We start from the raw sequence: 24,561 nt of genomic DNA, 5'->3' as shown, positions 1-24,561 counted from the left end.
ACAAGAGTGAAACTCCGTCAAAAAAAAAAAAAAAAAAAGTAAATTTGCTATCATTAAAGTAAAGAAGGAATAACATGTTTATGGCAACCTTTCAGCCAGTGGTCCAATAGTTAAAATGAGAAAAATAGCTCATATTGAGGTATCTTAATGATTTTCTTATCCTTTTTATGATCTATTCCGAAACTCCAAAAAAAAAACAGCCTACACTAGATAAAGAAATTTCAGAAAAAGAAAAAGAAAAGTATCAAGAGGAATTTGAGCACTTTCAACAAGAATTGGATAAAAAAAAAGAGGAATTCCAGAAGGTCCACCCTGACCTCCAATGGCAGCCTGGTGAGTTGTAGCGAAGCATGCATGGGTGCTGCAGCCGGTGTTGGGGCTGATGATCATGGATGCTTGAATCAGTGTGTTACTGACTCATCCCTGTTCTTTGAACTGGCACATTCCAAGTGATTTCTGGAAACAATTTATGAGCAAATCTTTAGTCTTTAAGAGTCAGGAGATTGGCATTTTTACCAGTGAGAATGTGGCTTAGTCATTTGTGAAATAAAGAGTCCCATGGTTATGTGGAGGAACGGAACTGCCGGAATGAAAGTTCCGTGAGGACAGGGATTTTGTTTGCTGTATTCACTGCTGTGTCTGCTGAGCCTAAAAAGAAATCCAAAACAATTGCTAACCTAGTAGTTCAGGTTCAGTAAATATTTTTTGAATGAAATCATCAAAAGTTTATGTTTTTGCTTTTAGCGGCACATAATTACCTTATAATACGGAGATAATCCTTAAAAACTACCAAAACTGCTGTGGAAGTAATATGACATGATATCTGCCTCTCCCCGTACTACTCAATAGAATCCTGGACTGTATAGTTGAAAATCATAAAATACTAATCTAAGCCAATGTAATGAAGAAGTTGAGTGTGCTAATGTCAAAAATAAAACATTTTAAGGCCAAATTGAGGGACTTCATATTATCTGCGAACTTTTTATCTGAGTTCTTCCCCGTCAGCCTAAGTGATCAAAGGTATACTTAATAAAGGCTGAGGCTAGCATTTGAACACTCCATGTAGTACGCACTTCTCTTAATGACCAGCAGTATGAGTCAGATTTAATGAATTTAAAAATGAAACATAAAAGTCATTCTTATTTTGAATTAGCTTTAAACATCATCACATAAAATTTGTGAGTATACCCTGAAGCTGACTGTAGTGTTTGAAAAGTTTGGTTTGGCAAATTTTGACAAATATGTTTACCCATTTAACCATCACCCAGATCAGTACACAGAACATTTTCATCATCCCAGAAAATTCCCTCTTGCCTCCTTCAAGTCAACCCCCTTCTCCACAGAGCCCATCGCTCTTTTTATTGCTATCACTGTAGATTAGTTCTGCCTATTCATATAAGTAGAATCACACAGTGTATATGAAAGAGATATATTTTTCCATTTTAGTTTTTTTTTTTTTTAATTGTACTTGAGGTTCTGGGGTACATGTGCAGGTCATGCAGGATTGTTGCATAGGTACACACATAGCAAGGTGGTTTGCTGCCTCCATCCCCTCCATTTTAGTTTTGTTTAACTTTTTATATATTTAGGGAGTACAAGCGCCGATTTCTTACATGCTTATGTCACATAGTGGTGAAGTGTGGGGTTTTAGTGTACGTCTCACCCTAATGAACATGGTACTTAATGGGTAATTTTCAGCTTCATTCCCCTCCCACTTTGGTAGTCTCCAGAGTCCGTTACTCTACTCCATATGTCCATGTGTACCCATGGTTTAGCTTTCACTTATAAGAGAGAATGTATGGTATTTGACTAAGTCATTTCACTTGGGATAATGGCCTCCAGTTCCATCCATGTTGCTGCAAAAGACATGATTTCATTTTTATTTCATGGCTGAATTGTAATCTATAGTATATACACACATATATACACACACGCCCCATTTTCTTTATCAGGTCCTCTGCTGATGGACACTTAGGTTGATTCCATCTTTGCTGTTGCAAATAGAGCTGCCATAAATGTGTGAATGCAGGTATCTTTTCGATATAATAATTTCTTTCCCTTTGGGTAAATACCCAGTAGTGAGATTCTGGATCAAATGATAATACTGTTTTTAGTTCTTTAATTCTTGGAGAACAGAATTCTCCACACTGTTTTCCACGAAGGTTGTACTAATTTACATTCCCACCAACAGCATATAAGCATTCCCTTTTCTCCGCATCCTTGACAACATCTGTTGTCTTTTGACTTTTTAGTAATAGCCGTTTTGACTTGTGTAAGATAATATCTCGTTGTGGTTTTAATTTGGATTTTTTTGATGATTAGCGACATTGAGCATTTTTTCATGTATTTGTTGGCCGCTTGTGTGTCTTCTTTTGAAAAATGCCTGTTCGTGCTCTTTGCCCACTTTTTTAATGGGCTTTTTGTTTTTCTCTTGAGTTGTTTGAGTTCCTTGTAGCTTCTGGATATTAGCCCTTCCTTGGATGCATAGTTTGCAAATGCTTTTTTCCCATTCTGTAGGTTACTGTATTTATTGTTTCTTTTGCTGTGTAGAACCTTTTTAGTTTAATTAAGTCCCATTTGTCTGTTTTTGTTTTTGTTGTATTTGCCTTTGAGGAGTTGGTCTAAATCGTTTACCTAGGCCAATATGCAGAAGGGTCTTTCCTCAGTTTTCTTTTAGGATTTGTATGGTTTTGGGTCTTATGTTTAGGTCTTTAATCCATCTTGATTAATTTTTGTATAGGGTGAGAAGTGTGGGTTCACTTGTATTTGTCTATATATAGCTATTCAGTTTTTTCAACACCGTTTATTGAATAGGGTGTTCTTTCCCCAGTGTATATATCTATTGACTTTGTTGAAGATCAGTTGGTTGTAGGTGTGTGACTTTATTTCTTGGTTCTCTGTTCTGTTCCATTGACCTATGTGTCTATTTTCATACCAGTATTGTGCTGTTTTAGTAACTTTAGCCTTGTAGTATAATTTGAAGTCAGGTAATGCCTGCAGATTTCTTCCTTTTGCCCAGCATTGCTTTGGCTATTTGGGTTCCTTTTTGTTCCATGTGAATTTTAGGATTGTTTATTTCTAATTCTGTGAAAAATGACATTGGTAATTTGATAGGGAGTTCTAGAACCAGTAGATGGCTTTGGTCAATATGGTCATTTTAACAATATTGATTCTTCCAATTCATGGGCATGGGATATTTTTCCATTTGGTTGTGTCATTTATTTCTCTCATCATTGTTTTGAAGTTCTTCTTATAGAGAGCTTTCCCCTCCTTGATTAAATATATTTCTAGGTGTTTTATTTTTCTTGTATGTGTTGTAATGGAGTTGCCTTCTTGGTTTAGTCCTTGTCTAGATCATTATCAGTATATGAAAATGCTATTAATTCCTGTACATTAATTTTTTATCCTGAAAAATGAATTTTACTGAATTCATTTGTCAATCTAAGGGTTTTTCGGTGGAATCTTTAGGATTTTTTAGATATAAGATCCCATCATTAGCAAACAGGGATAATGTTACTCATTTCCAGTTTGGATGCCTTTTATTTTTTTCTCTTGCCTGATTGCTCTGGTGAAGACTTCCAGTATTGTATTATTATAAATAAGAGTGATGAAAGTGGGCATCTTTGCCTTGTTCCAATTCTTAAAGGGAATGTTTTCAGCTTTTCCTTGTTAAGTATGATATTGTCTGTGAGTTTGTCAAATGTGACCTTTATTATGTTGAGGTATGTTCATTGAGGATTTTTATCATGAAGGGTTGATAAATTTTATTGAATGCCATTTCTGAGTCTGTTGAAATGATCATGTTTTTGTTCTTAATTCTGTTTATGTGGCATGTCATATATATGGATTTTTATATGTTGAACCCTCCTTGCATCCCTGGGATAAATCCCACCTGATTGTGCCGTATTATCTTTCTGATGTGCTGTTGGATTCATTCTGCTGGTATTTTGTTGAGGATTTTTGCCTCTTTGTTCATCAGGAATATTGGTCTGTAGTTTTCTTTTTTGTGTATCCTTGTCTGCTTTTGGTGTCAGGGTGATACTGCCCTCATCGAATGAGTTAGGGAGAATTCTCTCCTCCTCAGTGTTTTGGAATACTTTCAGAAGAATTGGTTTTTCTTGATATATTTGATAGAATTCAGCTATAAATCCATCTAGTCCTGGCTGTTGTTATTAAGAGATTCTTTTTTTTAACTACTGATTCAGTCTTGCTGTTCATTATTGGTCTGTTCAGTAGTTCTGTTTCTTCCTGTTTCAATCTCAAAAAGTTGTGCATTTCCTTTTCCTCTAGGTTTCCAAGTTTGTAAGCCTATAGTTGTTCATAAAGGTTTCTGCTGTAAAGTCTACTGTTAATCTGATGGAATTTCCTTTATAAGTCACTAAGTACATTTCTCTTGTTAATTTTAAAATTATTTCATGTTGACTTTAGACTTAGACATTCGGAATATAATATGTTGTGGTGAAATCATTTTTGCAATATATTTTTCTGTGGGTTGCTGGGCTTCCTGTATCTGGACGTCTAACTCTTTTGCTAGACTTGGGAAGCTTTCATCAATTATTTTTTTAGGTTTTCTCCTTAGCCAGGCAACAACTGCAGCCACGTTACCTTGAACTTGTACTAAGGGTAGGGCACAGCCCAGCATGAAACTCTCGAAATTGTGCCTTGAGCCTGGGACCAGGGAGAGCAGGGCCCCTTCTAGACTAGCATGAGTAAGAAGCTGTAAGGAGTGCAGTCTGCTTACCTCTCAGTTTCACAAGAGCCCATTGCAGGGCAGTAAGTATTGTCCTAGATATACATAGGAGAGCCTGGTTTCCCTGTCTTTCCTTGGCCGGGTGTTGGCTACAGCCTTGTCAGCCCAAATATAGCCTGAGAGAAGGGCTCAACACTGCATTAAACTCTCAAGATTGCATCTTGGGTCTGCGACCAGAGAGGGTAGGGTCCCTCCCAGGCAAGCAGCATGGACAGGAAGCTGTGGGGAGTGCCATCTACTCATGTCTCAGTATCAGCAGCAACCTTCAACAAGGCAGTAGAGACCTTCCCAGGGGTACATGGGAACGACCAGTGTCCCCTCTCTCCTTGGAACATTGCAGTGGCTGTAGCCATGTCTGTAGATCCCCAGTATCCAGGCTATCAACAGTGGTACCCAACTGGAGCTGCTCAAGGCTTGAATGCCTGTGGGATTCCATGTGGTTTCCCTTTATGGAGCATCGTCTCTGCAATATTTAGGCAGTTCCATATGTCCAGCCCAAAGCCCTAGTGGGTCAAGGGTTTCTTCGTAGCCAGGATCATAAAAGCCCATTTTGGACTGGAGGGCCCTGGCAGTTTTTCTCTTACTGTTTCCCATCATCTAGGAGCCTCTTCAGGTGCTCAGTTAGCTCCTGGCTGGGCAAGCTGCCTAACACCCTCGACTTACTTCTGGTGCTTCTCATTTCTTCTCTGATGAATCCCAGCATTCTTTCCTAGGCAAGCTATTTGAAATGCAAGTATCTACTCACCACTGTGGTTTTTCTCCGTGGAAGAGGCACATACTACCTGCATCTGGTTAGCCATTTTGATCCCTCCTGAGATTTTCCAAGAAAATTATTTTTAAATAAAAAAAATTAAATCCAATTTATAATAAGTGTTCAGTCACCTGAAATGGCAGAAAACAAATAATAATTTAATCATTATGAGTTAACTAGCTTCATGTTTTCTATCTGGGAGATTGTACCACTATAATGGTGATGTTTTAATTTTGCTGTATATTGGCACTTTGGTCGCTTACAAAACTACCTATGTGTAGGAGACTCTGATCATTTTTATTATGTCCTTTTCAGTGGAGGAAGTATTTGAGACTGTAGGAGACCGTGAGCTAAGACAAGTCTTTGAAGGACAGAATCGTATTCATCTTGAAATCAAGCAGCTGAACCGGCAGTTAGATATGATTCTTGATGAACAGAGAAGATATGTCTCTTCCTTAACAGAGGAAATCTCTAAAAGAGGAGCAGGAGTGCCTGGGCAGCACGGGCAGGTGGGCTTACAGAATATGCAGACACGTCTCATTTACTGTTTGCTGGAGGGGCAGTAAAGAAGGGCCACTGTACTGTGTGCTCATAGAATGTGGATTACTCAGCTTGCTCATCATTATTTCTTCCACCAGATCACTCAACAAGAACTGGATACTGTTGTGAAAACTCAGCATGAGATTCTGCGACAAGTAAATGAAATGAAGTAAGTATGTAAAAGTAGTGTCTCTGTGTTCTGTGATTTTTTTATCCAAAATTTGTGACTTTAGGTGTGCAAGCACCATATTGTACGATTTCTGCATGAGGGTAAGAATTCCATTCTAGGTTCATTTTACAAATAGGGGAACTATAAATACAGCAACTTTTAGTATTTAAAAACTGCAAACATGTTTAAAGTTTTTAATTGTACTGGGCCGGAAAAGAAAAAAATGTTTTGGCATCTTTTAAAAATATATGAACACCCCTTGACAAGCCAGGTGTGTTCTTATATTTATAAAATATAAAAAGGATATAAGGTATTATATAACACTTCTATGCAAAGAACTAGAGGAATAAGTATGTGTAGCATTGTAAGACAATAACCCAAGCAGACTTGATGCAGGAAATTCTTTTTGATGGAGTGAAACCATTTTGAACATAATATGTGTGACTACCTCTTCTTCATTCCCACCTTCTACCTTCAGAGAGACTGGAGAGAGAGTTGGAGCAGAGAGGAGATACTGTGTCCTTAGAATGTAGTTGACCAATAAATTTCTAATGAGAATGATTCACTTATACAGATAATTAACAGCTCTCAATGCCTGGAACAGAAATGACAAACCAAAGTGTCATGTTTCCATAAGCTAACATTTTAGAACCCTGTCCCAACTGATAAAAGCCTTGACAAACAAAAATGTCAATGTGAGTTCTTTAGGACTGGAAAATTAAACAGTCCTAAATTAGATCAAACAGAAGGTGATTCTACCTGATGTCTAAAGATTAAAGGCACTTACAACTGCAAGTTTCTATTTCTTCAACTTTCTCTTTGCATTTAAAAAAAAATCTTCATAATGTGAACTCGTGATTGAAATATTTATGATGCTAAATGAATAGTTTAGCTCTTCAAATAGTTTAATTAAATGAGTAGAATCCTTTTAGAAATAGACTGGATCATGTAACACAACCTTTTTAAAAATCTTTTTATTTCAATCTAATTTTAGACCTCAGAAGCTACAAAAATAGTATAGGAAGTTTCTATACATCCTTCACCCATCTTCCTCTGATTTACATAGCCATGGTGTAATTGTCAGAATCAGGAAATTAACATTGGTGCAGTTCCATCAACTAAATGACCTATTCAAAATTTATCAGTCCACCAAGGCCTTTTTTCTATTCCAGGATCCTGTCTACAATCAGACATTACATTTAGTTATTTTTTCTCTTTAGGCTTCTGCAGTCTGCAGTAGTTCGTCTTTCCTTGTCTTTCATGACCTTGACATTTTCTGAGAGCATTAGGCAGTTAATACCTTTTGATTTGGGTTTGTCTGGTGTCTACTCATGATTGGAAGGAAGTTCCACATTTTGATAAGAAGATATTACTGATGATGTTGCCGTGATCACTTGGTTATGGTGGTTTTCTATTGCTATCTCTACTTTAAAGTTACTATATTTCCCTTTGTGGTTAATATATTAGAGAAGGTACTTTAAGAATATGTAAGTATCCATTTCAAACATCTGCTCATTCATTTTAGCATCCATTGATGTTTCTTACCTAAAAGAAGAATGTGGTTTTTTTCCAAATGCTGATTTATTTTTTTAATTTTTTAATTTTTTTGAGACAGTATCTAGCTCTGTTTACCAGGCTGGAGTGCAGTAGTGCAATCACAGCTCTCTGCAGCCTCAGCCTCCTGGGCTCAAATGATCCTCCCACTTCAGCCTCCTAAGTATCTGGTACTTCAGGTGCATGCCACCACATCCAGCTAAATTTTGTGTTTTTTGGAGCTGGGGTTTTGCCATTTTGCCCAGGCTGTTCTCAAACTCCTGGGCTCAAGCAGTCCTCCTGCCTCTACCTTCCAAAGTGTTGGGATTACAGGCCTGAGCCACCATGCCTGGCCCTGATATTTATGTTTCTATCATTCCCTCCACATGTGTTCCTTGGATCATTCTGTCAGGAGCAACTGTCCTTTCTCTCCCATTTATTTATTTAGATCAGTACAGACTCACGGGTATTTATTCCATAGGTTACAATCCAACACTCTCCTTACTTGTTCTGCTGCTCAGGTTGTTTCAGGTGTGGTCATTCTGAGCTCCTTCAGGTTGGCTTCTTTGTTCTCTCAACAAGCCTTCATCTTTTTTTGAGCATTTTAAAATGTTATGATACTGCACTGTCTTCTAGGCTCATCTTGTATTTTCTCTGCCCTCCAGTGAGTCCAGGTTCCTTTTTCTTGAGAAAGGTTATTTGAAAACCAACCTCTGGGCACTAGAGGTTGTAATGAGTAATGAGTAATACTCATTACTAACAGAGTACTGTTATCTGTAGGCATCTTAGTGGGCAGAGGTAAGGAATATATCTATGTATACTAACCCATGCATACACCTGAGTCTGTAGTTCCATATATCTATAACATATTTACTTATTGCTTTTGCTTTAGTATGCACGTAGGTACACACAAAGTGGTTTCAAATTGTTAACTCTTACCCCTGTGAGAAAGACATTTACTGACAAGTTTCTGTGAAGTTCCTTTTATCTCAAGCCTTATAGTATCCAGCCCAGATACTATTTTCCAAATAGTTTCTTAGTATCGTTCTCTTTTTCTCTGCCCTTTTCATTATGTCTGATGTTACTTACTCATTTAGGATCCAGTTAGATTCTTTGTTAATGTTTATATTCCACTAGTATCCTGGTTGATTTAAATTGTTTATATTTTGGGCATGTGAATACTGTGATTCTAAGGGGTAGAGCATGTGTGTGTATCACTTCTTCATCCTTGCTACCACTTTCCCATTCTCCCCTTCTTTCCAGCTCTTTCCCACCCAGTCCCTCCTGGTAACCAATTCTGTTAGCTTCTGGTTTGTTCTTCCTGTATTTCTTCTGTATATATGTATTTTCTTAAGTCCCCTTCTTTCTTCTGTGAAGGGTAGCATAGTCTAGATATTTCTCGTGCTTTGCATGTTTCACATAGCAGTAGTACTAGGACATCTAAAGATGCAACCAGTTGTCAGGATATCCTAACTGTCCAGCCATATTATCCATAGAATCCCTTTCTTTCTTTCTTTTTTTTTTTTTCAATTGTACTTTAGGTTCTGGGTAGAATCTCTTTCTTAGAGGAGTTAACAGTCCTTGCAAACTCCCACTTACTGAGAACAAATGTCATACATACAAATAAGTTAATGTAAAAACTGAGCTCGAGTTTCTGAACTAGTCCTCTGGACCTTTTTCTTTAGGAGTTAGCATCAGAAAAAATGTAGAGAGAGAGGAAATATTTGCCTTTAATGGAAAAGGGTGGTTTGTGTCTTTGTGGGTTTTTATATTCTTAAGGAATCACAGACATTGTTTTTAGCAGAGAGAGATCTTAGAAAGTGTGTAGCTTTTCTGTAGTAATTGATGCCTCTTCCCACTTCTGCATCTCAAAACACCCTTTTTAAGACTTCTGGTGTACCATTCACTCTGGGTGTTCTTTGGCCTCTGCTTCCATTTGGTTATCTTCACTTGCCTACCTTCCATCATCCCTTAAAAGGTATTGTTTTCAAGGGTTCTGTCCAGACCTCTTTTCATTTGACCTGTTTTCTAAATCATATATGACCTCCTTCCACCACAATTCTTTCCCCATAGGCTCCTGTTCATTTTTTGGCACCCAGCTCTGGGTGCCTGCTAAAATGCTTCTTTCTTTGTAGAGCTCTAGTTGTGCTGCTGCCGCATCGCTTTCCTGCCAGACTATTCATCTTAGCAGGGCAGGTCTTTCATTTTCCTTGCAAAGTTTATATCCCTAAATATTGCCCGGCTCACGGCACTTAGGGAATTTCAGAAAGAAACGTTAGCAGAATGAACAGGAAAATGAATGAATGAGTAGGAAAAGCGCATTATGTGACTCAATCTTTGGTATATTAAAAAGACATTATACCTCAGCCAGTTCATGCTTCTGGGAAGCAAAATTCTTAAGTGCAGATTTGTAATAACATTATTATATTCTGGGAGATTTTGGTCTTGGTAAGTATTTTAGTTATATTAAAATGTTATCCTTAATTTGAGTTTCAGTGGAAAAGCTGAGCCCCACATGAATTTTCTTGGGCATACATGCCATTACAAGAAATTTTAATCAACACATGACATTGATCCCAAAGCACTTGAGATATTTTGTAACTGCTTTTGAAGTCTTCACTGCTCATGTAACTCAACTATAATTTTTTAAACTTCTTTTATACTTAACATTCGTCTGACATACAGTGTTATTTTTAAGTAATTTGAGTCTTTCTCTTTTTTACTTCCAGTAAAGTTCTTACTTTTTAAACTACATTTTACTTCAGTGAGATAAGTGAGATAACTTATTTATTTATTCCTCCAAATTGAACCATAGCTGTTGAAGGCACTGGTAGGAAATCAGAATTGTGAGCCCTGTCCTCAGGGAGCTTATGCTGCAGAAGTGAAAGCGTCTATATGTGCAGCTACAAAGTGGACAAGTCTCTGTGTGTGCATGTGTATAGGATATGATTGCATTTGGCACTAGTCCTTTACAGCTGAACACCTAGAAAGATTTATTATAACTTCATTAAAAATATCCATTGTATTATTCAGTATCCACTTATAATATTGGTTTTAACACAGATTACCTAGTAGTATGTTCTACACGGTATTCTTAGATGACCTTTAGTAAAAGATAAAGGCATAATGTTGTTTTATAAATTATTTTCCAATTTTGAACACAACCCAATTTTTAAAAATACTTCTTTACCTGTTGTTGTTGTTTTTTTAATTATGTAATTTATTGAACTTGAAAAGGTGTAAGTATTAGAGATCTGTGACTGAAAAAAAAAATCTTTATATTGATTTTATTGTATCAAGAGACTTTCTGTTTCAGAAATTCCATGAGTGAAACTGTCAGACTGGTCAGTGGAATACAGCACCCTGGCTCTGCTGGAGGCCTCTATGAGACAACACAGCACTTCATTGACATCAAAGAGCACCTGCACCTAGTGAAGAGGGACATAGATAACTTAGTGCAACGAAATGTGGTAACTTTGTTTGCTTTTCCTTTTATAATTGTTATCAGCTTTAGGAAAGGAAGAACTTATACTCTACTGAAAGTACTTTAACCCTTTAGTTAATGCTAATGCTTATGCTTATTTTTAATGTTGAAGGTAGAATTGTTCAATACATGCAAATGTCCATGTGTCCTGGTTTTCTGGGTATTAAAGGTGGAAGAACGGTTCCCATAGCAGTCATAGTTTTTTAATATGTAATATTTATATTACCATTCAATGGAAATATTTTCTGATTTCCATGTTAATGTCTTCTCTGATTCATGGATTGCCTGAAGTGTATTTCTTTGGCCTGTTTTTTTCTCAAGGTTCCAAACTGATAATTTCTTGCTATCTTGTTAGCTTCATTTACCTTCAGTTGGGTTTTGTGTGCTTGGATTGGATTGGATTTGTTTCTGACTCTGCTAGTTGTCTTCTGTAAGACATATTTGGGATATGGTCGGCCTATATTTCCTAGTCTAAGCAGAAATCCCAATCCTTTATATTTTATATAGTGTTTTATCTTTTTAAAAGCTTTTTAAAACATTTGATGCAGAAATCCTAATCCCTTATATTTTATATTTTATGTCCTAAGCAGAAATCCCAATCCCTTATGTTTTATATCATGTTTTATCTTTTTAAAAGCTTTTTAAAACATTTGATGTTCTTTAAAAAGTAATATATTAATAATAATGTTACATTAAATTGACTCTCCCAAGGTCAGCAGCTTGTCAGTAGTAGAGGGAGAAGACTTAGGTCTTCAGCTTCTAATCTTGTCTCCTTTATATTTTTTGGTAACTCTCAACTATATTTCTATACATATGCCTTGAATATACATTTTATTTTTCAAATATGGCTTACTAGTTTTCTTATTGACCATTACCTCTCCTCCAAAGCATTACTGTCTGTCTTCTTAGTTCTGTTTGAGGTTATTTTTCTTCTACTTTAGCCTTTGTTCTAATGACCAGTTTGATACTATGTGTATCAATTTACCAAAGACTTTGCCCCACAGATATAACTATATTGGGAACAACTAATCTTAGAAGCCATTCTCTCTGGATGCTTGGAGGACAGCTTTGTTCCTGGTATTTAATTATCTCCTTAAAATAGAAGGAATACTCAGGGAAAGAATAAAAGAAATATTTTTCAGAACACCAGTAAATAATATTGAATGCTATGAGATTGGAGAGAATGAGAACTGAGAAAAAGCCATTCTGTTTGTCAGGTAGTTCGTTGACAGGGTAACCATGTGATTTATTGTCTGACCTGGAACACTTTGGAAAGTGAAGGGGATGCTGTTAATAGTTACAGCACTGCAGCAAGTGTGAACTGGGAGTGTCCAGAGGAGTTGTCTGTGTTGACCCTAGTCTCAGTGACCTCAGGGACAGTAACATCATATACTGTAATGCAGACAGGAGCGGGGAATTAGTGACTGGGTAGTGAAAAGGTGGAGGCCTTGCAGTGTCAACTACTCCTTCAAAAAAAGTTGTCAGTAAAAGTTAAGCGGATAGGTTTTCTAGGGGATGAAAAATGAAAATACTTATTTACTGTATATAGTAAACTGAGCCTTATAAAGATTTCACATTTATTTCTTTTTCCAAACTGCTAATTTGACTAACTGTAATAGAGAGTGATTTGCCTTACAGCCATCAAATGAAAAACCGAAATGCCCAGAACTCCCACCGTTTCCATCATGTTTATCTACGGTCCACTTCATTATATTTGTTGTGGTGCAAACAGTATTATTCATTGGTTATATCATGTATAGGTAAGTCTCTTGATAAAATTTGACCCAATATTTTTCTGCATCTGTTTAATTAGAAATACTCAACAAAGTTACCTATGTTCATAATACAATTTTCACCACCTATAAAATTAAGTTTATATAGAGCAAATGTGATTTCTCTTCATTTCAGTTCACATGAAGTGCATGTATAGAATATATGTTTATCTTAATGCATTGCATACTTCAGAAGGCATTCATATTAATTTTAAACAGTCCTATTTCTTTCCAAAGTTAAGTGTATAGAACTTCTTTCAGTGTTTGTTTCTTTTTTTCCTTAGGTCTCAGCAAGAAGCAGCTGCCAAAAAATTCTTTTGACTACCATTTTCATGTGTACATCATCTATTTGTGTACAAAATGTTGTCATTTTGAGGGAATTTAAGTATTTAAATTGCTTCATAGTCTAAATTATTAAATTTTTTAAATAAAGTAACTGTTTAAACATTGATTTTCAGTTAAGAATAAACCTTAAAGCAAAGACAACCACATTTAAATTTGTTCACAGTATGTAAATCTGTTTAAATTTCAGTGAATTTCTGGTCAGTATAATGCAGCCACTGAGCAGAATATTGACCAGGAAGTAAGAGGGTAAATCAGAAAGTGGGGGCAACCCCTGGATATGAATGTTTCCCCCTAGATCTCCAATATTGCAGGTTTCCCGATGTAACATAAACACACTTGCCCTCATGCCTCCCAGAATATGAGGTCTAATTAAGAAGTCTCATCAGGTTTATTTTATAACCAAAGTCTTTTTAGAGGTCAGACTTCCTGATCAAAGACGGGGCCTGCCGTCCTTCCATCTTAATGTAACTCCCTTTGAAATTAAAGAATATTTTGTCTGAGAGCTTTAAGGATCTGGATAAAAGGCTTCAAAATGTTAAGTGAAATTTTTTTTTTTTTCCTCTGATTATCAATGGTATATTTCACTTTTAAAGGAAATTTTAGAGGAAAATTAATAGCTGCTTTTTGCCTAAAACACCTTGTGGGTGAGAACATTCCTCTGAGAATGGCTTTTAATATTTTGCCTGGTAATGTATTCATTTCAGGATTGCCCGTGTTCTTGAATGTCTTCATTCCAGTGGTGTCAGGTCAATATTATGAAAATAAGTTTTGTATTTATATTTGTAACTTAAGGAATTTATTTCTCCCGTTTACTACAGCATGTAAATTCAGCCCAAATTGCATGATCTGAGGATATTTGAAATTTACGAAACCTGCCACTACATTCTGGTTTAGGTTAAGTTACTCCAGGCAGGCTGGGGTTAGTGACCATTTGCATCCTCTTTTAAATCAAGGTGGCTGTAGCAGAAGCAGTTTTGAGATTTTTTAAGGCAAAATTTGAAAAACAGTGAATACTTCTGATTGTTACCTTTTAGTGCAGAACAGAGGACATTGTGAAGCACTTGTTAGTAAACTTAACCTTGAAATGTCAGACTGGAAGGAGTTTTTATAGTCTTTGTGCATAGTTCTAGGTATTATAGAAACAGTCTGTAAATGACGTTTTAAGATGCAAATTAAATTTTGTTCACAGCTGATTTAGACTGATTTTTGCTGGCTTCAAAATACTCTGTTACCTAAAGTGGTTGTCTTTCATTTGCGATAGAATTCCAAACAATACTATTTTATAAAATAGTACTGTTGAATTATTACAAGCCTCCCTCGGTTTGCTCTCAAATGTCATTTACAGATTGGGCTAACGACCTAAAATCTGTATAAAGACTTTGTGAAGAACTCTGCATTATAGCAATACCAAATTAGTACTGTGTGTGCAAGCACTCTCGCGTTGCCTTTTGTGTTGCTGTTTATCCTAGAACACTGAAAGAGAATATGCCAGTGATAACTCACTTCACTTCAGTCATTTCAACACAGAAAATGCGTCTCTAGTGTTTTTCTTTCGTAGTGTTAACATTTTGAAATTCATGTTTCAGAGACTTCGTCATCACAGAATTTACTTATTCCATGAAAAAAAATACCTTCAGAAGAATATTTAAGTTATAGACTATGAAACTTGAGAAATCCTCTTGAGATAAAAGGCTGCCAAATTCAGTATTATAAAGTCTATGGTCATATGTGCCTGTGCATTAAAGGAATACCAGATTTATGCAATGTACATTTTTCAGGCTGAAATTCAAGGGGAATCATTCTGATCATTCTTACTACAAATGGAGATGGCTCTTAAGAAATAGCATGAGCATGAACCTTTTATCTTTTTTATTTAGTGATATACTTTGCTTGAAAATCGCTCAGTAAAGTAGTTCACACAGAATGTGTATCGTATTATTTGAAGTTTGTTTTTTCTAAAAATCATTGGCTTTAAGGAGCTTATTTCTGAACAAAAAGGTTTGCTCTGTGGAAAGATTAATCACTGCCAGGATTCTATTATTTCTGTACTGTTTCATATAATTGAATTTGTTCACTTCTCTCACACCAGCAAGTGTTTTACAGGTGCCTTGGATTAAAACAAAATTGATTTTAAAATTTTTATGTAAGTCATTGTGTTTATGATGCCACTTTTAAAACGAAAATACAACTACATAATGGCTAATGCCCTTATTTAATGTACCTATTTGTGTTCTAATAATTGTTTGAATGTTTTGTTCACTTTAAAACTTTACCATGAAGTCACAAACAGTAAACAAATTTTGTTATATATTAAAGGGACATCAGTGTTTCTCAAAGTATGGTCCATGAGCCATCTGGGTCATGGAATGCTTGTTAAGAATACAGATTCCAGTGCCTGTTTCAGACCACTTGAATCAAATCTTAGGGGTGGGGCTTTGGGATGTCATTGTTCAATAGGCACCTCAGAAGATTCTGAGCACACCAGTGTTTAAGAACCACTAAAATGAGGAGTGGAAAAAAAAAAATAGGTGTTTTGTTAATTTAAAGCTGAGCTGAGAGGATAATATATTTTTATTGTCAAAGACATTAACTGATGTGCACTGATTCTTTGATGCCTACAATTTAATTAATGTTCTTTTTATTAAAACTCTTGGTTCATGAGCAACTACACACTGAATCCAAATTATTACCTGTTGTTTTTAGTATTTTGGTGATGGCTTTTAAACTTACGAGATCATCTCGAGATCATTCATGGTCAAGCCATGAAAACTCCCATTTTCAAGCCTACCTGCTAATGCTTTTTTGCCTTCCTAATTGTGATTATGGTAACATTTTATCTCAGACAGTTGTACTTTTTGATAACTTAGGGAAAATAGAAACTACTTGAACAAAGGATTGCCTGCCTCACTGCATTGCAGAGGTACAATTTTTGTAAAGAACATAAATAGCAGTTGTGAATATTAAGATGTGATTATCTTTCCCTCTCCATGTGCTTATCGAAAGAAGATAATGAACAAATGATTATACTGAGGATTTTTTTAAATTTATAAGATCTAATGTGAAATCCACACTTGGAACTTTTTAGATCTATATGTTGCCTGCTTAATATATTTCTTTTAATACATTACTTAAAGTTTAAAAGGGTTTTCTATCCACTGTCAATTTCAATTGAATAACATTTTTGTCAAGTTTTTTTCCTGATTGTTATTTGATGCTAGCTGGAATTCAAGAAATGGCATTGACCTTATTCAAATAAAGAAATATTTTAGTAAATTTGCTTTTTCTTTCATTGATCGTGGATAATAATTTGCCATTTGTTTTCCAGGCAGGCCCTGTATTGTGATAGTATTTCGTTTATCACATGCTTTGGGCTATGCCCTAGGTGGCCTGCTGCCTGCAGAGGGAGTACGTAGAAGCATGGCACGAGAACACAGAAATGGTCTTGGATAACTGTTTACCCTTTCTGGTAATGAAAGATACAAGTTAATTAAAACAATGTATTCGATGTTTTTACCTTTAATAACCAAATGATGGCAAAAGTGTAGTTAAGCTGGAACTCCTAGTCATTACTAAGTAGTGGTAGTTTAAAAAATATTTTAATCTTTTTGGCAAATACAATTTAACCAAGTAATTCCAATTCTGAGAGTTAATGGGGTGTAAAAATAAAAGAGTAGGGCTTTGAGGTTAGACAAGTCTAGGTTTGAATCTTGGTTCTGTCACTTACTGGAGGTGACCTTCAGTTTCCTTATAATACATCACGTGGTTATAAACGTAATAAAAGAGAGTCTTTATAAGGAGCCTTCAAAAAATAGTAGACTAATTGGCAAAGACAAATGCTGGATAAAATAAAATATTTAAGTACGTAGATGGGTTCGAAATTAATCAGAACTTAAAACCTGATCCGGGAGCCTACAGGTAGCAGAGAGTGGCAGAAACTAGACTATATATAGGCCCTAGATACTATCATTGAAAGTTATGTTTATTTGTGGCATTGAGGACACGGCTTTAGGCTTGGAAAACCCAGGGGCTTGAACTGAGATACTAGGATAAAGTGAGGACCCCGTAAGACTGCTCCTTAGTGGAAATGGACCTCTTACACCCATCCAACAGCTCAGAGAAGGCATAGGAAGCTTCTCTTCCTGGAGCTCTGGATAAAGGGACATTTTTTGTTAAGAAATTGAAGCCCCAGGTTTATGCTTTACCTGCATGTGTAGAATTCTCTAAGTCAAAAACAATGTATAAATTAGTTCCAGTCTGGGAAGATCCGGAAGGCAAAACAAAACCACTCATTAGCAATAATTCCACAACGAAAGTACATTAGACAACCACAGGACAGACAGTCTTAAATAAAATGGACTTTAAAAATTATAAACCAAACCAGAAAAATGAAAGAGTGACAGTAGACGCAATAGTGAAACTTGGCAGCTCCAAGAATCTGAGATAATGGAACAGTTGGAAGAGGACAAATATGTATACTTGAAATGACTTTAAAAATACAGAAGAGTTAATGAAAAGACTGGTAATCATGAGGAAGGAATGAAACACTGAAAAATAAGACAGCTGGAGTTCCAAAGAACCACCCAAAACACAACTTCAGTATGGGAGGTGGGGATCAAATTTGGATACCAATTGGACAAAGCTCAAAAGAATTCTTGAATTAGAAGATAGATCTGCTGGGTACAGTGGCTCATGCCTGTAATCCCAGCACGTTGGGAGGCTGAGGCGGGTGGATCACAAGGTCAGGAGTTCAAGACCAGCCTTGCCAACATGGTGAAACCCCATCTCTAGTAAAAATTTAAGAAATTAGCCAGGTGTGGCAGCACACACCTGTAGTCCCAGCTACTCAAGAGGCTGAGGCAGGAGAATTGCTTGAATCTGGAAGGCAGAGGCTGCAGTGAGCCAAGATCGCACCACTGTGCTCCAGCCTGGGTGACAGAGCAAGACTCCATCTCAAAAAAAAAAAAAAAGATCTGAGCAAATTACTGAGAGTGTAACACAGATATTAGAATGATGAAAAATGCAATAAATTGGTAATCAGTGAAAAGGTACAACATCTAGTAGGAGTTCTAGAAGGAATAGGTAGAGTCATGATGAGGAACTGTTCAAAGGGGTAATAGCTGAGAATTTTTCAGAATTGATGCACACATGTATTTGAGTCTAAGGCAGAGTGGTAGGTTGGAGAAGCTTCCCACAGAAGATGTTGTCTGAGCCATGTGCTAAAATATGTGTAGCACAAGGGGGACTGGAAGAGAACTTACTCCACGCAGACAGAATAACATGAACAAAAGCACAGAGCTGAGAAATAGTGTAGTTTATGTGAGAACCTGTAAGCTATTCTGCTATGCTTGGGAAAATGATGGTTAGTGGGATATTCGGAGGCCAGATCCCAAGGCTCTGTAAAGGAGCTTGGACTTCATCCAGAGGGTAATGGAAGGCCATGAAAGCCTTAAGCAGAAAGCAATACTTGCATTTCAAACACTGCAGTCTCTGCTTCATGGAGAATGGATTGGAGAAAGGAGACCTGAGACAGAGACCAGCCGCAGTGTTCCCGGTGAAAAATGGTGGCCCAAAAGAAGGCCAAAATTCTATAAATAGTAGCATTGGACAATTAGAGTTCATTTGGGCCACTCTAACAAAATACCGTAAATGAGGTGGCTTATAAAAAACAAATTTATTACTCATTGTTCTGGAAGACTGGGAAATCAAAGATCAAGACTCTACCCTCATGCCCTAGTCACCTACAAAAGGTCCCACCTCTTAGTAGTCCCACCTTGGGAGTTAGGATTTCAACATAGGAGTTTTGGGACAAATGCAAACATTCAGACCATAGAAAGCATCTAATGACTATTTGAAGTGGGGAGTGACTGAGAAGGAAGAACGTAAGATGATACTCTGTTTCTGGCTTGTGGAATTGGATGGAAGGTGTCCTAAGACAGGGAACATGAGAAAAAGGATGGGAATTGAAGACAAGGGAAGAAGAGGTTGAGTTCCGTTTGGGACAGAGATTTTGACATAACTAGCCAAGTAAAAATGGCCAGAAGGCAATATAGGCTTGGAGTCAGGGCAGAGCCATGCCTTAATTTTTTATCTGTAAAATGGGGTGATAATTGAGATAACAGAGGACCATGGATAGAGCTGAGGAACAAGATGCCTGTGCCCAACAAATGTGAGCTATTGTTATTCTATCCGTCTGAAAATCAGAAGAGAGAACTAACCCGGAACAGTACAACACAGGATTTTTGGCTCTTTCTCTACCTGCATAAGAGTTGTAAAAAAAAGGAGAAACCATTCTCCGCAGTGCTGAGTCTTATTCTGTTTCTCAGATCTCACAAGTAAGTCCAAAAGCTGCCTGGTTAGCCTCCACGTGGCATTTGCTCTTTCTCTTCTCTGAACTCCTGTGATGTCCACTGGGTGCTGTTCCTCCTGACAGCATCCCGTGTTGGCCATTAACTGCTCTTTCTTCTGCATCTGCCATTTCTGCCATGTCAGCCCAGCAGTGGCACCATTTCCGCCATGTTCCATCAGGCACACAGGCCCACAGCTACTCAGGGGAGGGTTTCATTCTCCTGCCAGACACTGTAGCCACTTCTGCCATCTGGACCAGGCACCCTCATGACTGCCATCGCCCACAGAAGCAATGGAGGCTTCCAGGAGCCAGTCTGTGGGGTGATGTATTAGGTTCTTCAGAGAAACCTTTAAATACATAGACACACACGTACATATACACATATACATGTAAAATAAGATATGGCTCACATGATTATGGAGGCTGAGAAGTCCCATGATCTGCTATCTGCGAGCTGGAGACCCAGAAAAGCCAGTTGTGTAGCCAGAGGCCTGAAAGCCAGAGCCGGTGGTGTAGAGTCCATCTGAGCCTGAAGACCCTGAGTACCACGGGCATAGGAGGATCAGTGTTCTCAGCCCTAACAGCAAATCCAATCGTCCTCTGGATTTCTGTTCTCTTCAGGCCCTCACAGATTGGATGATGCCCACCCACACTGAGGAGGACCATCTGCTTTCCTCAGTCGGCCAATTGAAATGCAAATCTCTTCCATGAACAGCCTCATGGGCACACCAGAAACATTGTTTAACCAGATAATCAAGTTGGCGTGTAAAATTAACCATCATGGGTAGTTTGTGGCCAAATAGAGAAGAATGACTGTCTCCCGTCTGCATGTTACTTTCTGTTAAGAAAATACTAAAGCAGTGATGCGTGGGTCCCAGTGTCAGAGTTCTCAGTGAGAATGGCTGTTACTATTTAATTAAAGGTCCATCTTTAGGAAACAGTCGTAATGGGTTCATGAGCCTTGACGGGGTGAACTTGAGTTAAAGACACTACCAGAACTGCTCATGCCTCTGAGAACTAAGTCTTTGTAACTGAGACAAGCTTACTGTGTCTGCACTGGCTGAGTCTCTCCTAAGAACCTCCTTAGTACTTAATGCAAATAGACTTATTGCTACCCACGCCACAAATGTTACAATTTGCCAAATATACCTGAATTCCAGGCATGAACATAGCTCAAACTGGTCAGCCCACTGTGTAAACAGTAAGTAAATTAATCTTCGGTTCCCAGTCCATCTTTTCCTTTCATGCAGAAACAGCATGGCAATTTACAACCAGATCATGGAAGCCAGTAGGTCCTGCTGGAGAATAACAACCATTGAATTGCTTACCAACTCAGCACTCTACCAGCATGGAAGTTCTGTGGCAGAGAAGATACAGAATGGAATACAGTTATTACCTTACCAAAACGTGATGTCTGCGAACTGAAATAGACCAGTCACACAGTGTTGGCAAAAGAAATACATTAGGGGCCACGTGTGGTGGCTCACACCTGTAATCCCAGCTTTGGAAGGCCAAGGTGGGAGGATCACTCAAGCCCACAAGTTTGAGACCACCCTAGGCAACATAGCGAGACCTCATCTCTACAAAAAAAAAAAAATTAAAAATTAGCCATGTGTGATGGTACATGCCTGCAGTCTCAGCTACTCAAGAGGCTGAGGCAAGAGGATCGCTTGAGCCCAGGAGGTTGAAGCTACAGTGAGCCATGATTATGCAGTCCAGCTTGGGTGACAGAGTGAGACGCTGTCACACAAGATTTTGAAACGGTCAGTATAACTGCTGAATATTTCTGGGAAACAAAAGAACCAGCCTGGGATACATTTCCTAAAATGGTCACTTGGGGAGACAAAGGATTGAGATGCTTTGAGTATCACAGAGTCACAAATGGTCTCACAACCTATCAGAAAACAACAGTCCAAAGCAGTACTGAAGAGACTCAGGTCCTGTAGCTCAATGAAAACCATACTGTCATGATTGGGGAAATTTTTTGCACAGCTGCTATATAGCCTTGAGTTTGTATCTACAAGAATATTAACCAATCCTATAGAAATAAAAAGAAACATGCCATTTGGCCTGGCATTTCAATACAGTTCATTATTTATTAAGTGTCTGTGGTGTACATGACACTCTATTAGGTAAAACACAAAGCACTAAAATATCTCCAGTAGGCAGTTATTAGGATTAGGACTACGTATTTGCTTTGCTTTGTGGTTTCCATAATGTCCATCTATTTCCCAAGACTTTTTCCTCTTTTTATATTACCTCTTTTTACCAGTTAGAATAGAGGTTGAAAATCAATCCCAGTGAATCTTATCTCTAGGTCATCTCTACACTTAACCAATTAGCCGAGTGTGGTGACACATGCCTTGGCACTTGGTGACCTTTTTTTTCTTCCAGTTCTGCTGACCTTCAGGAGCACAGAGGTTTAGCTGCATGGCTACCCATGAAATGTTGTGTCACCTGCTAAGAGGATATAACGACTGAGACAGGGCAACCTAATCACCATGATTTCCTTGGGGAAGTTCAAAAAAGAAATGATACCACTAGCCAGTTTTAATTACAGGAGCAAAATTAGGCATTTGATGTGAAAAAAAAATCCCAGGTGAAGGACCTAAATGGATTTATGCTGTTTGAATGTCATCTCTTTCTAAAATGTAATTCCACTAATGGGATTATTGCTTCTCTAGTAAATTCTTTGGGTCAGATACCATCAAATTTTTCAAGTTGAGTAGGTCACAACCAATCAGTGTTTACAAAAGTGGTCCATTAAATCAGAAGGAGGCATGATTTTAAAAACTATGGCAGGTAGTCTTGATCCTGGGAGCTGGCAAAGAAGGCAGCAACCACCATGGTGTGGATGTGTAAGTGCTAAGATGCTACTTCTGTTAAGGTGTCCAAGTTCTTGGCACTTTGAACAAAGAATTGGATAAAATGCACAAAGAAAGCAAGAAAAGAATAAAGCAACAAAAGCAGAGATTTATTGAAAACAAAAGTAGACTCCACAGACTGGGAGTGGCCCCAGCCTAGAGGCTCAATAGCTCCTTTACCGAATTTTCTGGGGTTTAAATATCCTCTAGAGGTTTCCCATTAGTTACTTGGTGTACACCCTATGTAAATGAAGTAGTATGCAATCAATCTGATTGGTTGGCTGAAGTGAAGTTACAAGTTTACACCCTATGCAAGCATCTGATTGGTTGTGGAAAGCAACCAATCAGAGGCTGAAGTGAAGTTACAAAGTTACACGCCTATGCAAATTGGTTGCTTTCTGCAACCAATCAGAGATACTTTCAATTTTCCACACAGAATCTGTTTGGGGGAGCAGAGAGTTGCAAAGGAAGTAAGGGAGTAGCCTCCAGTCCTTTTGTTACTTGGGTGTGGAAAGTTGGGGTTTTCCTTTTGTTCTAGGAAGTCAACATTAATTGGCCATAGATTCCCTGCCTCCAGACCTTATTCTCCTGCCTCACTTCTGCCTGAAGATAACTCTCCAAGTGCCTCCATCATCCCAGGTAGTATCGTGAGTACTTTCATTGAAGGCAAATTGCTCAAAAATAAGCCATTAGATCTAGTGGCAATCATTCATTCATTGTTTTCTCTAAGATTTTTTCGGACCACGTACTATGTACCAAGCATGATCTCAGAGATGAGGATGCAAAGGTGAACAAAATTGCACTGGTCTCTGTCATGGAGCTTACATTCCAATGGAGTCAGTGGAAAAGAAACAACTAAATCAATGAAAATACAATTTCAGGTAGAGTGCAGTGGTATGAAGAAGAATAGAATAGGATAGAGGATTAAAAGGTGGAGTAGTGGAGGCAGGGTGTCTTAGGACGGCCGGGAAGTCCCTCTAAGAAGGTTAAATGTGAACAGAAGCCTGAATTATGCAAAGATGAGCCACCTGGAGATATGGAAGAGTAAGACCAGGAGGTTCCAGGAGGACACAGGTGGGAGCAAGCTTGGTTTAAAGGAAAATGAGGACATGAATGTGATTAGAATACAATGAGCAAAGAGAGTGTAGCTGAGGAGGCTGGCAGTGAGGCAGTAGTCTATCTTGCACGGCCTTGCAGGCCACAGCGAGGAGTGGAGATTCTATGCAAGAAAGTTGGGAGCCATGGGATGGGGACACCTAGAGGTTCCATTCATGAATCCAGGGCATTGACTTCTCCTTATGAAGGAATGGAAGATTCTACCACCATTTCTACAAGATTCTACAGCCAGGGATGGTGGCTCACACTTATAATCCCAGTGCTTTGAGAGGCTGAGGCAGACAGATTGCTTGAGGTTAGGAGTTCAAGACCAGACTGGCCAATATGGCAAAACCCTGTCTCAACCAAAAATACAGAAAATAGCCAGATGTGGTGGCGCACACCTGTAATCCCAGCTACTCGGGAGGCGGAGGCAGGAGAATCGCTTGAACCTGGGAGGCGGGGGTTGCAGTGAGCTGTGATCCTGCCCCTGCGCTATAGCCTGGATGACAAAGCGATACAGTGAGGCTGTCTCAAAAAAAAAAAAAAAAAAAAAAAGTCTACACACAGCAGCTAGCAGCTCCTGGATGTCCAAGGGCAAAGGCCATTGGAATAAATCAAGGAATAAAAAGTGTTATAAGTCATGACCTCATTCTCAATGGAATTACCTGTTGAGGAAATAATAATAAATATATTTGATTTCATAAAACAAAGCACTATCAGGAGGCCTTTTGTGGCCACACTGGTGCAGTTACCACTTAAAAGTCCCCATAATGCGTGACACCCCCTCCTTCTAACCCCTCCACATAAACATAGATTCAGAAAAGGACTGGACAGGGAGACACGCCTTTCTTTACTCATGGGTGCTGGGGTTTAGAAATTGACATGCTTACTGTTAATAATATTTCCTAA

At 38.0% G+C, this 24,561-nt stretch overlaps 1 protein-coding gene across 1 annotated transcript in view; it reads left to right on the top strand.

Annotated features, from left to right (window-relative positions):
- Window positions 1-16,617, top strand: part of LMAN1 (lectin, mannose binding 1) — a 29,181-nt gene extending 12,564 nt beyond the window's left edge. The window contains exons 8-13 of the mRNA XM_017528841.2: window positions 201-333; window positions 5,817-6,010; window positions 6,140-6,210; window positions 11,060-11,213; window positions 12,866-12,987; window positions 13,284-16,617. Coding sequence (XP_017384330.1) covers window positions 201-333; window positions 5,817-6,010; window positions 6,140-6,210; window positions 11,060-11,213; window positions 12,866-12,987; window positions 13,284-13,320 — 711 coding nt within the window. The 3' untranslated portion in view covers window positions 13,321-16,617. The remainder of the gene's footprint in view (window positions 1-200; window positions 334-5,816; window positions 6,011-6,139; window positions 6,211-11,059; window positions 11,214-12,865; window positions 12,988-13,283) is intronic.
- The last annotated feature ends 7,944 nt before the right edge of the window (window positions 16,618-24,561 follow it).

This window comes from Cebus imitator, unplaced genomic scaffold (assembly GCF_001604975.1).
Source record: "Cebus imitator isolate Cc_AM_T3 unplaced genomic scaffold, Cebus_imitator-1.0 Scaffold55, whole genome shotgun sequence".
NCBI classification, from domain to species: domain Eukaryota; kingdom Metazoa; phylum Chordata; class Mammalia; order Primates; family Cebidae; genus Cebus; species Cebus imitator.
This window is presented reverse-complemented; position numbering and strand designations above follow the sequence as displayed.